The sequence below is a fragment of the Ascaphus truei genome, chromosome 11 (assembly GCF_040206685.1).
Source record: "Ascaphus truei isolate aAscTru1 chromosome 11, aAscTru1.hap1, whole genome shotgun sequence".
NCBI lineage: Eukaryota > Metazoa > Chordata > Amphibia > Anura > Ascaphidae > Ascaphus > Ascaphus truei.
Genome location: NC_134493.1, coordinates 58,712,556 through 58,729,784, shown reverse-complemented (window position 1 = coordinate 58,729,784; position 17,229 = coordinate 58,712,556). Strand labels below are relative to the sequence as shown.

The following is a 17,229-nucleotide window of genomic DNA, read 5'->3' as shown; positions in this document are numbered from 1 at the left end:
GGGCTTTGTTATAATAACACAATGTTTTTGTCTTGCCTATCGCTCACAGTGTGCACAGCGCTGTACATAGAGCTGTTGCAGGCACAGTCCCTGCCCCGTAGAGTTTACAATCTACTTTTTGGTACGTGAGGCACAGGGAGGTAAAGTGACTTGTTCAAGGTCACAAGGAGCCGACGCCGGGATCTGACCCCGGTTGCCCTGATTCACACTCAGTGTCATTGTTTATAGTCAGCATCTTTACTCACCGAGCCTGTACTCACTTAGTATGTACTCACTGAGCCTGCACTCACCGAGCCTGTACTCACTTAGTATGTACTCAATGAGCCTTTACTCACTGAGCCTGTACTCACCAAGCCTGTACTCACTGAGCCATTACTCACTCATCCTGTACTCACTGAGCCTGTACTCACCGAGCCTGTACTCGCCGAGCCTGTACTCACTTAGTATGTACTCAATGAGCCTTTACTCAATGAGTCTGTACTCACTGAGCCTGTACTCACCAAGCCTGTACTCACTGAGCCATTACTCACTCAGCCTGTACTCACTGAGCCTGTACTCACCGAGCCTGTACTCACTGAGCCTGTACTCACTGAGCCTGTACTCACTGAACCTGTACTCACCGAGCCTGTACTCACTGAGCCTGTACTCACTGAGCCTGTACTCACTGAGCCTGTACGCACTGAGCCTGTACGCACTGAGCCTGTACTCACTGAGCCTGTACTCGCTTATCATGTACTCACTAAGCCTTTACTCACTGAGCCTTTACTCACTGAGCCTTTACTCGCTGAGCATGTACTCACCGAGCCTTTACTCATTGAGCATGTACTCACTGATAGGGTGACCAGATTTACAAAAGTAAAAACCGGGACACATTAAAAAAAATATTTATAAACCAAATGACATCACCAACTGCCCTTTATGTCCCCTTTATGTCCCCTTTATGTCCCCTCTTCTTAGGCTGAGTCCCCGCTGTCGCTGAGCGCGCTCATGCTTGGAGAGTGCTCCAAGCATGAGCACCGGGTGTCCTGCATGTATGCGCGCATGGGAGAGGGGGGGGCACCCCCGCACTGACCCCCACACTGACCCCCACGCTGATCCCCCACGCTGACCCCCGCACTGATCCTCCGCACAGACCCCCGCACTGAACCCTGCACTGATCCCCCGCACTGACCCCCACCCTCGCACTGATCCATGCACAGACCCCTGCGCTGACCCCCACGCTGACCCCCGCGCTGACCCCCGCACTGATCCCCCACACTGATCCCCCGCACTGATCCCCCGCACTGATCCCTTCACTGATCCCCTCACTGATCCATGCACTGATCTCCACACTGATCCCTTCACTGATGCCCACACAGACCCCCGCAGTGATCCACTCGCTGACCCCCGCACTGATTCCCACACTGACCCTCGTATTGACCCCCTCACTGACCCCCGCACTGATCCCCCGCACTGATCCCTGTACTGACCCCCGCACTGATCCATGCACTGACCCCCGCACTGATCCCCCGCACTAATCCCTGCACTGACCCCCGCTCTGATCCATGCACTGATCCATGCACTGACACCCTCACTGACCCCCACACTGATCCCCCTCACTGATCCCCTTCACTGATGCCCACACTGACCCCCGCAGTGATCCACTCGCTGACCCCCGCACTGATTCCCACACTGACCCTCGTATTGACCCCCTCACTGACCCCCACACTGATCCCCGTGCTGATCCCCCTCACTGATCCCCTTCACTGATGCCCACACTGACCCCCGCACTGATTCCCACACTGACCCTCGTATTGACCCCTCTCTGATCCCCGCACTGGCCCCCTCACTGACCCCCGCACTGAATTTGGACCCGCAGCGGGTCAGCCGGTGCCTTTGGTCCGCGGATTTTAGTGGCTCAATCTCAAAAAGGGCGATTCACGCGTTGCGGATTTTTCCATCATTATTACCGGTGCTCTCTGCGGAGTCCGCAGCCCATGACGGATTGCAGGACACACTCCGCAGGTGCAGCGATCCGCTCTTTAGAATCCGCGCAACGGATCGCTGAATCTCACGGATAGTGTCCTACAAATCCGTCTCCGGGCTGTATCCACGCAGATCAAAACTGACCAAATCCGTTTGCAAATTTTACACCGCCAAACGGTGGGTAGGGGTAACATGAGCGAAATCCGGGAAACAGATGTGGTTGGATTCGCCATTTGTAGCACGCAGACATAGAACAGCAAAATCACGACATGAACTAAATCTCCTAGGCATATCAGAACCGGGGCGCAGACACAGCCAGGGCGCCCCGTAGTGCCATAATAACCCGGGGAAATCCCGCGTCAGCACCTGCTGAGATTCTAAGTGAGACACGTGTGTCGTTATTAGGAAAGAATGCGGACTCGTGCTACATTAAGTGTAACAATGACTGCTCTGTGACATCAGCGTTTCCTACCTTCATATAACTGGGCAACGAGAAAGAGGTTCCTCATTAAACAGTCAATTGAGACCAAATCATCATCCGATGCAGGTGTAAGGAGTAATCGGAGAGCACTGACAGCGGCTTACACGGTACCACGGAAGGTGATCTGGGCTACAGCTGCATAATCATGGGGACTGGTAAGGACAGGACACACGTGTCCAGCCTCTTTGGTGATGTAGAGTAGGAGGGCTGAACTCCAAAATAATCATGTACCTCAAACGTTGAGGTAACCCTCCTTGGGATACTCACCGTGGCGATAGGGCGGTTGGTAGCGGCTCGCGGGGGTGTGTGCGCGCATCGTGCGGCTCTCGTGCAGGCGGCCGGTTGCCAGGAACGCGTTGTCAGGGCTCGGTCGGGTCCCGGTGCAGGGCGCCGCCATAGGGAACTGCGCACGCATGCGCAGAAGGGATTTAGGCGCGGGGACCGGCAGGGAAGCTCACGCATGCGCAAGAAGGAGCCCGGGAAACCCTAGCCTACCAGGGAAGGCTCTAGGCAGGGACTACGAGTCCCGGGAGCCTCTGCGCGCCCCACATGATGCCGGGGAGCCAATAGGGCTGAGGAGCTCCCGGTTTGCAGGGAATAGATACATTTGGCGCGCTGAGACGAGAGGAGTGTGGGAACAGGAGAGCTAGGGGAAAGAGGTGCGTGCAGGGGTCGGTGACCCACTGCATTAGGCCAGAGAACCCCCTAGGCCCCAGATAGGTCCTGACCTCCCCCAGCTTGTGGTGCGTAGGGACCCGGCCCTAGGGTAGGGACTTGTCACCTTAGTGCCAGTTATAGTTAGGGCCACAGCGGACGCTGCGTTTCCAGAGACAGAGACTACCTTCCGTGTGGGATATCCTCGGGCGGACCCCCGGGAAGGGACAGCGGATCAGACGGATACACAGCGGCGGACCCTTTTCGAAGTAACTGGCAGGCCCGAGTGCAGGAGCGCTCGGCAGGTACCTCATAAGTGCACCAACTATACCTTACTCAGTATCATTACACATAGTGGCAGCGCTGACCACGGGACACAGGGGTAGAGTGCTGGACACTGTGTGGGGGATAACTGGACACGGGGTGGGATCACCCAGTGTTGGTGGGAGCGTCCTGCGTGACGCTGTAGTTAGTGCTTCCTCTAGAGAGGGGCACCGGTTATACTATTGATGGTTATTGGTTCATATGCTCACCAGTAAAAGTATGTGGTTATTATACATATCGTGTATGTTAGTTATTGTATGATGTCCTGCGAGGAACAATTCCTGCTCTGTTAGGAGCCATCGCAGGTGGAGGCGCTGCACCGAATCATGGTTACTCTCATTCCTAGTATAATTGCCCCAGGTTCCCCGTGGAGGAAGCTCAGCCCTCCTGTGAGCCAAACAGGTAACGCACCACACCTGGTAACACTGTATGTTCTCCGCACCCACCCTATATGTGCGCTTGGGTGGGGTGGAATACCCGTTACATTAGCAAAATATTATCTGTGCACAGAGAACATTTGTGTACCCCCCATCAATGGGGTAACCCTAGCCGCCTGTATCCAGCATCCTTACAGTAATTGAGGTAAGCTATGCTGAGTTGCCAAATATTTCCCACCGATGTAATCCCCCTAGCAGCCGGGCACAGAGGGTTACATAGGGGTGTGACAGTTTGTATTGCTTCCTACATTAAATGTCACAGCTATAGAAACAGCTATCTTGCATTTCCGTTAAGTGCAGGGCTACCTCTCACAAAGCATAACATGTCTCTGCTACTTGGAAATACCTTCTAATAAAAACATCCCGCCTGGAACATGACCCATATCTGGTTTGGCTGTAAAGTAAACAGAGCCGGGCGATGTTATTACATAGCTGGGATTCCTGGCACACCCTGTCAGGGACATGTTCTACGCCGGGAATATAGCGGCTCAGTGACACGGCGTACGCTGCTGTTATATACTGTAACAGTGATCTCTCTCTCTCTCTCTCTCTCTCTCTCTCTCTCTCTCTCTCTCTCTCTCTCTCTCTCTCTCTCTCTCTCTCTCTCTCTCTCTCTCTCTCTCTCTCTCTCTCTCTCTCTCTCTCTCTCTCTCTCTCTCTCTCTCTCTCTCTCTCTCTCTCTCTCTCTCTCTTCTCTCTCTCTCTCTCTCTCTCTCTTTCTCTCTCTCTCTCTCTCTTTCTCTCTTTCTCTCTTTCCACCACCATTATGTTGTTGACTGACCTTTTACCCAATTAATGTTGGCTGCACCCCTAGCCTATGTTCAGACATAGTTCCTGAGTGAAAAACAGGAAGTTCAGCCACTTTTGCATAGTCCAAACGTATGTACTATCTCAGCACTTCAAGCAAAAATTACAATGTCTTGTGGCCTTGGCCACTATGGGGACTCCCCCAATTAGTTTTGGGAATTGAACCCGTAGGCATGGGTTAAACTGTATGGTAGATGGTCACATTTCCGTGGAGAAATGTGTGTTTTCTGTGGGGAAAATTGTAGGTTATGAGAATATTAAGTCAGTTTCCCGAATGAATAAAGCTGAGGTGGTTTCTTTGAGCAGTACCGCACTTGTACATTGGGTTGTTGAGCCAGGGTTACAGATTAATGGCTGTTTGTTTAATGTTCTGCCTTTACCAGTCCATCAGTTAAAGTGACTCTGTCTAATGTTCCCCCATCTGTAAGTAGTGAGAGGTTAATGCAGGATTTATCTTGCTATGGTAGAATTATTTCTTCTATTAAAATGATTCCTTTGGGGTGCAAAAAAGCTGAAATTAAACATGTTATGTCTTTCAGGAGGCAGTGTTTATGATTTTGAATCAATCTGTGAAAAGTTTAGACCTGGTTTTGAAACATAACATTTAGGGCCGTGATTATGTGATGTATGCGAGCACTGAGTCCAGGGGAAATTGGTCACTTGAAACACGCTTGCCCTATTTTGAATACTAGAAAAGGTCAGAGTGAGAATGTTACTGGTCACAGAAAAGATGCAGGTGAAAAGAAAGCAGAGGCTGCTGCTTCAGCGCAGCTTGAGGAGGATACTGTGGCAGGTGAGGAAGCAGGGGCTGCTGCTTCAGCGCAGAGTGAGGAGGATACTGTGGCAGGTGAGAAAGCAGAGGCTGCTGCTTCAGCGCAGAGTGAGGAGGATACTGTGGGAGATGTACAGATTGCTGTTATTGCTATCAGTGAGATGGACACTGTGGAAGGTGCCACTGCGCAGACCGCTGTTACAGGGCAGCTGACTGTGAGGACGGAGTGTGAGAAGACTAGCAAGAAGAGAGTCTTGGAACAGGAGGAAGATGAAAGAAATCTCGAGGTAACTAAAAGTACTGTTCTGAACGCTGAAGTTGCTGGGGCCACCTTTTCAGATGAGTCTGGGCCAACAGGGGAAAAAATGGCTAAAACAGTGAATGTTTTAACTGATAATCTGCCTGAAAATGCTTTGAGAATGGAGGAAAATTCCCTGCCAGCGGCAACCACTAGTTTTGCCCTGCGGCCTCTGGTTTGCCCTGCGGCCTCTGGTTTGCTCTGCGGCCTCCGGTTTGCCCTGCGGCCCTGCAGTGGTGTGGAGGAAAGGTCTGAGTTGGAAGCTACACCTTGTCTGTTTGCACAGACCAGCCCTCCAGTACTCCTTGATAAAGTCTATGTTTACACGAAACGCGTAGGAGGGTGTAAACCTCCACTTTGGCTGTGCGCTGGTTTTTCTCTTTGTTATTCAACCCTCCAGTAAGTCTGGTTGAAGTGCAGGATTATTTCCCTGATTTGCAGTTATTTGTGGACTCAGTTAATCTCATTTTGAAGAAAGGTTCTCTGATAGATATTGATAAGCAAAAACGGTATCGTTTAAATAAGTTATTTCAAAGTAAACACTGTTGTTTTTTTTTAATTATAAAAGGATCATGGCTATTTTGGATTTAACTTTTTCTTTTGTTATTGTTGGTTTTTGCTCACAGTGTGTTTTTCCCTCTTTTTCAATGCAAGGACTCCAAATTGGGACATTGAATATTAATGGTGGAAGAGATTTTAATAAGAGAGCAACTTTGTTTGAGTATTTTACTCAAAAAAAGTTAAATGTTCTTTTTTTGCAAGAGACGCTCTGATGATAACAATCAGCCTGATTGGGTTAAGGCGTGGGAAGGGGAGGCTGTGCTCAGACATGGTACACACACAGGTGCAGGAGTGGGAAGGGAGGCTGTGCTCAGTCATGGTACACACACAGGTGCAGGAGTGGGAGGGGAGGCTGTGCTCAGACATGGTACACACACAGGTGCAGGAGTGGGAGGGGAGGCTGTGCTCAGTCATGGTACACACACAGGTGCAGGAGTGGGAGGGGAGGCTGTGCTCAGACATGGTACACACACAGGTGCAGGAGTGGGAGGGGAGGCTGTGCTCAGACATGGTACACACACAGGTGCAGGAGTGGGAAGGGAGGCTGTGCTCAGTCATGGTACACACACAGGTGCAGGAGTGGGAGGGGAGGCTGTGCTCAGTCATGGTACACACACAGGTGCAGGAGTGGGAGGGGAGGCTGTGCTCAGACATGGTAAACACACAGGTGCAGGAGTGGGAGGGGAGGCTGTGCTCAGTCATGGTACACACACAGGTGCAGGAGTGGGAAGGGAGGCTGTGCTCAGTCATGGTACACACACAGGTGCAGGAGTGGGAGGGGAGGCTGTGCTCAGTCATGGTACACACACAGGTGCAGGAGTGGGGAGGGGAGGCTGTGCTCAGTCATGGTACACACAGGTGCAGGAGTGGGAGGGGAGGCTGTGCTCAGACATGGTACACACACAGGTGCAGGAGTGGGAAGGGAGGCTGTGCTCAGTCATGGTTCACACACAGGTGCAGGAGTGGGAGGGGAGGCTGTGCTCAGTCATGGTACACACACAGGTGCAGGAGTGGGAGGGGAGGCTGTGCTCAGTCATGGTACACACACAGGTGCAGCAGTGGGAGGGGAGGCTGTGCTCAGTCCTGGTACACACACAGGTGCAGGAGTGGGAGGGGAGGCTGTGCTCAGTCCTGGTACACACACAGGTGCAGGAGTGGGAGGGGAGGCTGTGCTCAGACATGGTACACACACAGGTGCAGGAGTGGGAGGGGAGGCTGTGCTCAGACATGGTACACACACAGGTGCAGGAGTGGGAGGGGAGGCTGTGCTCAGCCATGGCACACACACAGGTGCAGGAGTGGGAGGGGAGGCTGTGCTCAGCCATGGCACACACACAGGTGCAGGAGTGGGAAGGGGAGGCTGTGCTCAGACATGGCACACACACAGGTGCAGAAGTGGGAGGGGAGGCTGTGCTCAGTCATGGTAAACACACAGGTGCAGGAGTGGGAGGGGAGGCTGTGCTCAGACATGGTACACACACAGGTGCAGGAGAGGGAGGGGAGGCTGTGCTCAGTCATGGTAAACACACGGGTGCAGGAGTGGGAGGGGAGGCTGTGCTCAGACATGGTACACACACGGGTGCAGGAGTGGGAGGGGAGGCTGTGCTCAGACATGGTACACACACGGGTGCAGGAGTGGGAGGGGAGGCTTTGCTCAGACATGGTACACACACAGGTGCAGGAGTGGGAGGGGAGGCTGTGCTCAGACATGGTACACACACAGGTGCAGTATTGGGAGGGGAGGCTGTGCTCAGTCATGGTACACACACAGGTGCAGGATTGGGAGGGGAGGCTGTGCACAGTCCTGGTACACACACAGGTGCAGGAGTGGGAGGGGAGGCTGTGCTCAGTCATGGTACACACACAGGTGCAGGAGTGGGAGGGGAGGCTGTGCTCAGTCATGGTACACACACAGGTGCAGGAGTGGGAGGGGAGGCTGTGCTCAGTCATGGTACACACACAGGTGCAGGAGTGGGAGAGGGGGCTGTGCTCAGTCCTGGTACACACACAGGTGCAGGAGTGGGGGGGGAGGCTGTGCTCAGACATGGTACACACACAGGTGCAGGAGTGGGAGGGGAGGCTGTGCTCAGTCATGGTACACACACAGGTGCAGGAGTGGGAGGGGAGGCTGTGCTCAGTCCTGGTACACACACAGGTGCAGGAGTGGGAGGGGAGGCTGTGCTCAGACATGGTACACACACAGGTGCAGGAGTGGGAAGGGAGGCTGTGCTCAGTCATGGTACACACACAGGTGCAGGAGTGGGAGAGGAGGCTGTGCTCAGTCCTGGTACACACACAGGTGCAGGAGTGGGAGGGGAGGCTGTGCTCAGACATGGTACACACACAGGTGCAGGAGTGGGAGGGGAGGCTGTGCTCAGTCATGGTACACACACAGGTGCAGGAGTGGGAGGGGAGGCTGTGCTCAGTCCTGGTACACACACAGGTGCAGGAGTGGGAGGGGAGGCTGTGCTCAGACATGGTACACACACAGGTGCAGGAGTGGGAGGGGAGGCTGTGCTCAGTCCTGGTACACACACAGGTGCAGGAGTGGGAGGGGAGGCTGTGCTCAGTCCTGGTACACACACAGGTGCAGGAGTGGCTGTTTTATTTGCCCCAGGTGTGCTAACACTTAATGCTTCTAACAATGAGATTATAAAGGGACGCTTATTGAAGGTAGATGCTACTATAGGGGACACAGCTTTCATTTGTATTAATATTTATGCACCAGTTACTGGGAGAGATCGTGCTGTGGGTTTTGCAGACTTTGAGTGATGTATTCTCTACTTGTAAACAGGACGAGGTTATTATTGTAGCTGGAGATTGTAACTGCACAGAGAATCCTCGGTTAGACAGGAACCACAGAGAGCCGCACCCTCGCCCCCCAGAGAGCCGCACCCTCGCCCCCCCAGAGAGCCGCACCCTCGCCCCCCCTGAGAGCCGCACCCTCGGCCACCCAGAGAGCCGCACCCTCGCCCCCCCAGAGAGCCGCACCCTCGGCCCCCCAGAGAGCCGCACCCTCGCCCCCCCAGAGAGCCGCACCCTCGGCCCCCCAGAGAGCCGCAACCTCGGCCCCCCAGAGAGCCGCACCCTCGGCCCCCCAGAGAGCCGCAACCTCGGCCCCCCAGAGAGCCGCACCCTCGGCCCCCCAGAGAGCCGCACCCTCGGCCCCCCAGAGAGCTGCACCCTCGGCCCCCCAGAGAGCCGCACCCTCGGCCCCCCTGAGAGCCGCACCCTCGGCCCCCCAGAAAGCCGCACCCTCGGCCCCCCAGAGAGCCGCACCCTCGGCCCCCCTGAGAGCCGCACCCTCGGCCCCCCAGAAAGCCGCACCCTCGGCCCCCCAGAAAGCCGCACCCTCGGCCCCCCAGAGAGCCGCACCCTCGGCCCCCCAGAGAGCCGCACCCTCGGCCCCCCTGAGAGCCGCACCCTCGGCCCCCCAGAAAGCCGCACCCTCGGCCCCCCAGAGAGCCGCACCCTCGGCCCCCCAGAGAGCCGCACCCTCGGCCCCCCAGAGCCCCGCACCCTCGGCCCCCCAGAGAGCCGCACCCTCGGCCCCCCTGAGAGCCGCACCCCCGGCCCCCCTGAGAGCCGCACCCTCGGCCCCCCTGAGAACTCATCTCTTTGTTACAAAGGTTTTCTCTTGTTGATGTTTGGAGAAACGTGAATCCTGGAGCTAAGCGATATATACACTTGGTTAAAAGTTCATTGTAATCCTGTTTCTGTGGCCAGACGTGTGTGTGTGTGTGTGTGTGTGTGTGTGTGTGTGTGTGTGTGTGTGTGTGTGTGTGTGTGTGTGTGTGTGTGTGTGTGTGTGTGTGTGTGTGTGTGTGTGTGTGTGTGTGTGTGTGTTTTTCTGATCATCACATGGCGTGCTATTATCTATTAACCTTAAACCATACAAGTCCTTATTGCCATTTTAATATTAAGCTTTTAGAAGACACACCATTTTTTGATCATTTTACTTTCTTTTGGGAACATTGGCTTACACAAAAGAATGATTTTGAGACACTTGAGCAGTGGGGGGATGTAGGTGTAGCGGGTGTACCCCGATGCTGAAAACCAACCCTGGGAAACTACAAGCTTCACCCACCCCCTGTACCAACAAAGCAGTGCCGGCTATTTAACCCCTTCATTACCTTAGCGCTTACCCTCTATGCTGGCTGTAATTTTATTGTATTACCTAGGATTTCATCTGGGGGTCTCCAGAGCTGAAATGAATGGGGCCAGCGCCCCCTTTAGGTGGCGAGAGAGGAATGCGAGTGTTTAAGGTGAGATTTGCACATCGGAGCTTAGTGAATAGCCGTTGCTGGCAAAAAATTGGAATTTGACCAGTTTTCCTGCCACCGTGCGGGTTGTTATTGCCTTAACGCTCATTCAAAAGCCGTTTTCAAATGATTTTGCCATGTTATCAGAGCTTTGTGACGAGCTACACATGCAAAATTGATAAAAAGTGTTACGTCACTTATTGAAGTTTAGTGAATAGGCTCCATCGTATCTTCCCACTTCCTGCCCTGTGTATTAATATCACAGCGCTGCTCCATCTGCCAGCTACATTTTAACTAGTTAATACTAATTGCCATTTTTTGCCAGAGACTCCTATTCACAGTTAACTCGTTCCTGAGTGGCTGGGTCCCCGCGCTGAGCGGGTGGCGCTTGCCGCGTTAACTGATACGTATATATATATATGTAAGTTCCCGCTCACACTGCGTGCGTTCGTGTGCGGGCACACACGCTCACCCGCGCTCACCAAAACAAACAAATCTGATTTCCCCGCGCGCTCAGCTGACCCGCAATGCCACCCCCCCCCCCCCCGTCGCGAGCTTGCGTAAATCAGAGGACACCTGGCAAATATGCTTGAGCGCGCTTAGAGTAAGCGGGGACGCAGCCTTAGACTTCGGACATGCTGCCTCGGGCCGCGCTGATCCGCGCTCCTGCTCTGCCTCGCCTGCTCAAACTGGAGCTTTTTTGTGTCCTGGCAGGCGAGGCAGTGAGCGCGCTTTGGTGGCGGAGGCGGGGTGGAGGCGTGTCGGAGGCGTAACGGTGGTGGGAGGTGGGGCTAGTCCCTCGCTCCCATTGGATGTGAGCGGTCACGTGACTGCTCCTCCGCACCCGAGCGTCACATTTTACATTTACCTGTCTCCTCAAAATATCTGAGCCTCCGCACGCACGCTAAAGCCGCGCTGATGACAGATGCAGGGGGTAAGTGCATCTGCTCAGCGCGGCTCAGCACGGCTCAGCACGGCCTGCTGTACTATGCCCCAGGCCTTAGTGTTCACTAGCCCTCGTTGAAGACACATGTATACACTATGTAACAGCACCACACTAATTAGGGTGTCTAGTGCCACATTAACTCGTTACTTGATGCCATCATTATGCACATACACATGCCGGGTATTTCGGTATTTACCTTACTGCCATTTTAGGCCATTTACTCCTAACGTTACCTCAGCGTTCATGGTGCATGGAGCCTACGCTAGCCTGGTACCACCGCTACGGTATATACTCTGTGTAGGGAGCTCACATTCCTATTAAGGCATTATTATTATTATTATTATTATTATCTCGCTTGACTCATCAGTGCGACCCGCACACCCATTTTAATCCCTCCCTGAGATTTTTTTGGAGATTTGTGCCAGCTCCCTGGCAACCTTATCCCACTATATTACTTTTTAATTAGTGTTTAAACCCACAAGGCAGGTATACCTGTTTTGTTAGCTCCACAATAAAGGTTTTGTTTTAATAAGGTGGTGTGCAATAAAGGGAATTCTTTGGCAGGGTGCGTCTCTTTTTGCTCCGCTCATTCACGCCCAATTCGCATATTTTGCACCAGTTTATCACTAGGAATACTTATTCATTACTCAAGGTCAATTAGTGCAGCGATGTAGTCAATCATCAACTTCACCCCCCTCCCTTTATATACTTTGGAAGTTACAGTATATATTAACCCAACAGGAAGTATCTTCAGAGCTGAACATTAACCTGAGATAACCGTAAGAAAAGTGTTAATCAAATCGGTTATCTTTCATATAAATATTAGAAAGACGTGATTCTGTCTTTCTATAATATGCCCCTGTTCCAGACTAAGGGGCAGATTCTGTATCCACAAAACCCCCAATCGGACGACTCCTCATTTACTTAATTGGAGAATTGCGATAGGAAAACGTCCCGATCAGCTGCTCCGGCGGATATATATATATATTATAAGCCCCTGAGCTGAATAACATGATTATCGTAGTATACAAAACATTGTTTAATAATTTGCTGAACTGGCTCTTTCTTGTTATATATATTTATTTAATCAGAAAGGGATAACATATTGCACCCACAGAGATACTTGTAGCTCACTTTTTGTGGGGCCCAAATACGAGAGTTAGGAAAATAGTCTTGAATACCAGCTTTTATTTGCTTCCCTTTCTAGCTCCTGTTCCCTCGCTCGCTGCCGATCCCTCTCTACTCGTTCCCTCTCTGCTCGATCCCTCTCTGCTCGATCCCTCTTTGCTTGCTGTGCTGCCATTGCTTGTTCTTTCTGTTCCCTTTCTCTTTTCATCTCCCTTTCATGTGCAAACTCCAGAATAAATTTCTTGCGCTCTGCCCTCTCCCGCGGTGGATCCCTCTTCTCACTCATGCGGAATTCAACGTCCTTCAAAACTCCATGGAAGAACGTTAGGATTTCCTGGTACCTTGCTCTGGTTCTTAGACGGTCACTTTGGGTGAAGTTTTCCAGCTGAAATATACGTTCAGTTCCCATGTTCCTAAACTTTGCCTGGACCCCAGTCAGGTCCCCCTGAGTTTTAAATGTGAGCACAACAATGGGATCAAGTCCTGTAAAATAATATACATGTTAGTACTAAATCAGCATCTAATGGGTGTAAGGAATCACAGAACTGTCACCTCCAACACATTGTAATTCTGGTCTTTTTGGCAAAAGTTGCTCACCTGTCACTGTGCCAACAAGTATTCTTCATCTCATGTTACACACAGTGCCATGCTCACTAACAGCGTATCACTGAGCTTTATGAATAAGATTAAACAAATGTATTGGGAGAGTCCTGAATGTGATAATAAACAGTAGCACAGTTACTATATATCTAATAACTATGATTTCAGATGAAATTGTAGTGCACATACTGTATAATTATTCTTTTAAACTCATGCTGATCTTAAAACATCAGACGTAATCAGAAAGTACAAATGTGTCTGACCAGACAATCGGATTTCCTGAGTTCCAGTTCCCTGTATTAGTCCTGGAGAAGCTTAGGTGTGCAGCATGCTGCATGTTGTGATGCCTTTTATTGGACAAACAAGCCAATTATTTATAGAACTTGTTTGTAAATACTGTATGCCTTAGAGACCTCACAAGTCTGTTCTTCTGATGTGAACATGAGCATATGTATGCGGTCTTTAATGTTTGGTTACAAATATATTAAGACAAACTAATATCTGACGACATCTCCATTAATCTCCTAGTTACTGCGCTTATAGTGCTGGCGTCAGCGACGTTGTGTCAAAGCAAATGCATTGCCGCCATCGCGTGCGCTTATAGTAAGCGCGACGGCTTGGTCGCGATCTCTGGAAGTCATCTCAATTTGATTTTTCCAGGGTCCGTAGCCTGACGTCGCCGGCACTATAAGCGTAGCCAGCCCAGCGGAGGAGATGTGAGGGTGGAAGATGCATGTTCTGTATCACTGATTGTATGTGAGGCTGAGTAAGGAGAATGATACCATTATTACCTGTCAGTGTCCTGGCATTGTCAAGTAAATCCTTTATTTCAGGCACTTCTTCTTCTGTAATCCCCTTCTTGACACTGCAGGATAAAGATAATAGTGTGAATCCCTCGGAAATCAGTGACTCGGTGTATAAATGTACAGGACGGGGCAGCACGTTCCCAGCTTGTGATGAGGAGACTTTACAGGCATTGAAGAGCAGGGATTGTGTTACTATCTCCTGAGGACTTACACAGAGCAGCGTCTCCTCTCTCTGTGAGGGACACTACTGGGGCTGTATGATGGGACCTCACAGGGACATAAGGGGGGACCCTAATAATACAGTTGACCTTGGCCTGGGGGGTAACAATGACCTGAATACATGAGAAAGATAACAGCGCCTGTCCCCAGGGATGTTACAATGTTACTTTCAGTGCCTGAGACACAGGGGCACAGTGAGATGCCCAAAGTCACAAGGATCTGCCCCGGGATTTATTGCGCTTGTCACCTACCTGTATACAAATATAGGAACAACGAAGTCCGAGTAATTTGCATCTATATCTGATTCCACCAGTCTGTGCATAATACTTTGATATCCTGTGTCCCACACCACCTCCTGATCCAGAGGCAGCAAATTACCTGTGAAACGGGGTACAGGTTTTAGTCTGGGAATAACCAAGGGGGGTACCTGATTCTGTGGGATATCTGGTTATAAGCGGCACGTACACTAATTATAAGAAGCAATTCTTACCATGCAGAAATCTTTGCATAATCAAAGAGCAAAATTATGATATAATTACTGTATATAAATTATTATTTAGTAGATTTACTTAAACATGTTTGTTATAAACCAATGGATACTTAGCAGACTTGCAATGTAACTATGTTAAATTTGCTAATTAACCTCTTGACTGACAGAGGAGAAGCTGCACGTTGCTTTAAGTTATACAGGAATAATCTCTGGATGGATGAGTGAGACTGTCTCAGATCCGCACTTACCGAGCTGAGCAAAGATCTCTCCCGTCTCATAACTGTTCATCGTAGCACATCCGCGGTTATCAACCACAGTGATGGTGTCAGTGAGGGGATATGTGATTCTTCTGGTGGTCTTTCCTCCATCAGACTGTCCTGCATCTGCATAGGTCTTAAACTCCCCGTCCTGGAGGACGTACTTACAGGAGTTAATGAAGGAGGACTTCCCATGTCCCAGATACCCAAACAGCTGCAGGAGGACGCGGTTATAACCCTGGTTCCCCAGAGCACAGTTATCAAGTTTGAAACTATTGATGTATTCTCTGAGCTCAAGAATATCCATGGCTGTGTCTTGTCTGTCACAGACTGTCTCCTCTGTCTGTCAGACAAAGAGTGCACAATCTCTTATATAGACTTACACAAGCAGTGAAAGTGAAACTGGAAAGACCCTAACATGAATATAGGGGGAGGGCACACTGACAGCAGCACTGAGCTTCCCCCCCCCCCCCTCTCTTTTCCCTGGGTTGGTGCCTGGTCCCTTCCTTTCCCCTATTTCCCTGGTTGGATCCCTGGGTCTGTGGGGTGGTCCCATTCCTCTGACTCACTATAAGGGGCATGAATAGGTTAAATGTCTGTGGGGAGGGGAAGGGGACGGGGTGGCTAGTGAGGGAGGGAGGATTCGGAAGGTTATAAATGTTGCTGTAATGGCCTGTTTCTCCCCCTCCCCCATTCTTCTGATCTGTTTCTCCCCCTCCCCCATTCTTCTGATCTGTTTCTCCCTCCCCCATTCTTCTGATCTGTTTCCCCCTCCCCCATTCTTCTGATCTGTTTCTCCCCCTCCCCCATTCTTCTGATCTGTTTCTCCCTCCCCCATTCTTCTGATCTGTTTCCCCCTCCCCCATTCTTCTGATCTGTTTCTCCCTCCCCCATTCTCTGATCTGTTTCTCCCTCCCCCATTCTTCTGATCTGTTTCTCCCTCCCCCATTCTTCTGATCTGTTTCTCCCTCCCCCATTCTTCTGATCTGTTTCTCCCTCCCCCATTCTTCTGATCTGTTTCTCCCCCTCCCCCATTCTTCTGATCTGTTTCCCCCTCCCCCATTCTCTGATCTGTTTCTCCCTCCCCCATTCTTCTGATCTGTTTCTCCCTCCCCCATTCTCTGATCTGTTTCTCCCTCCCCCATTCTTCTGATCTGTTTCTCCCCCTCCCCCATTCTTCTGATCTGTTTCTCCCCCTCCCCCATTCTTCTGATCTGTTTCTCCCACTCCCCCATTCTTCTGATCTGTTTCTCCCTCCCCCATTCTTCTGATCTGTTTCTCCCCCTCCCCCATTCTTCTGATCTGATCTGTTTCTCCCCCTCCCCCATTCTTCTGATCTGTTTCTCCCTCCCCCATTCTTCTGATCTGTTTCTCCCTCCCCCATTCTTCTGATCTGTTTCTCTCCCTCCCCCATTCTTCTGATCTGTTTCTCCCCCTCCCCCATTCTTCTGATCTGTTTCTCCCCCTCCCCCATTCTTCTGATCTGTTTCTCCCTCCCCATTCTTCTGATCTGTTTCTCCCCCTCCTCCATTCTTCTGGTCTGTTTCTCCCCCTCCCTCATTCTTCTGATCGGTTTCTCCCCCTCCCCCATTCTTCTGATCGGTTTCTCCCCCTCCCCCATTCTTCTGATCGGTTTCTCCCCCTCCCCCATTCTTCTGATCTGTTTCTCCCTCCCCCATTCTTCTGATCTGTTTCTCCCCCTCCCCCATTCTTCTGATCTGTTTCTCCCCCTCCCCCATTCTTCTGATCTGTTTCTCCCTCCCCCATTCTTCTGATCTGTTTCTCCCTCCCCCATTCTTCTGATCTGTTTCTCCCCCTCCCCCATTCTTCTGATCTGTTTCTCCCCCTCCCCCATTCTTCTGATCTGTTTCTCCCTCCCCCATTCTTCTGATCTGTTTCTCCCCCTCCCCCATTCTTCTGATCTGATCTGTTTCTCCCTCCCCCATTCTTCTGATCTGTTTCTCCCTCCCCCATTCTTCTGATCTGTTTCTCCCTCCCCCATTCTTCTGATCTGTTTCTCTCCCTCCCCCATTCTTCTGATCTGTTTCTCCCCCTCCCCCATTCTTCTGATCTGTTTCTCCCCCTCCCCCATTCTTCTGATCTGTTTCTCCCTCCCCATTCTTCTGATCTGTTTCTCCCCCTCCTCCATTCTTCTGGTCTGTTTCTCCCCCTCCCTCATTCTTCTGATCGGTTTCTCCCCCTCCCCCATTCTTCTGATCGGT

The 17,229-nt window shown here is 51.4% G+C and overlaps 1 protein-coding gene across 1 annotated transcript; it reads right to left on the bottom strand.

Annotated features, from left to right (window-relative positions):
- Nucleotides 1-12,569: 12,569 nt before the first annotated feature.
- LOC142463621 (uncharacterized) lies at nucleotides 12,570-15,388 on the bottom strand. Its single transcript, XM_075566585.1, has 4 exons — nucleotides 14,999-15,388; nucleotides 14,512-14,638; nucleotides 14,027-14,100; nucleotides 12,570-13,118 (listed from the first exon to the last, which is right to left on the bottom strand). Exons 1-4 carry the CDS (start codon nucleotides 15,312-15,314, stop codon nucleotides 12,667-12,669), a joined length of 969 nt encoding a protein of 322 aa, XP_075422700.1. The 5' UTR covers nucleotides 15,315-15,388; the 3' UTR covers nucleotides 12,570-12,666.
- Between the last annotated feature and the right edge of the window lie 1,841 nt (nucleotides 15,389-17,229).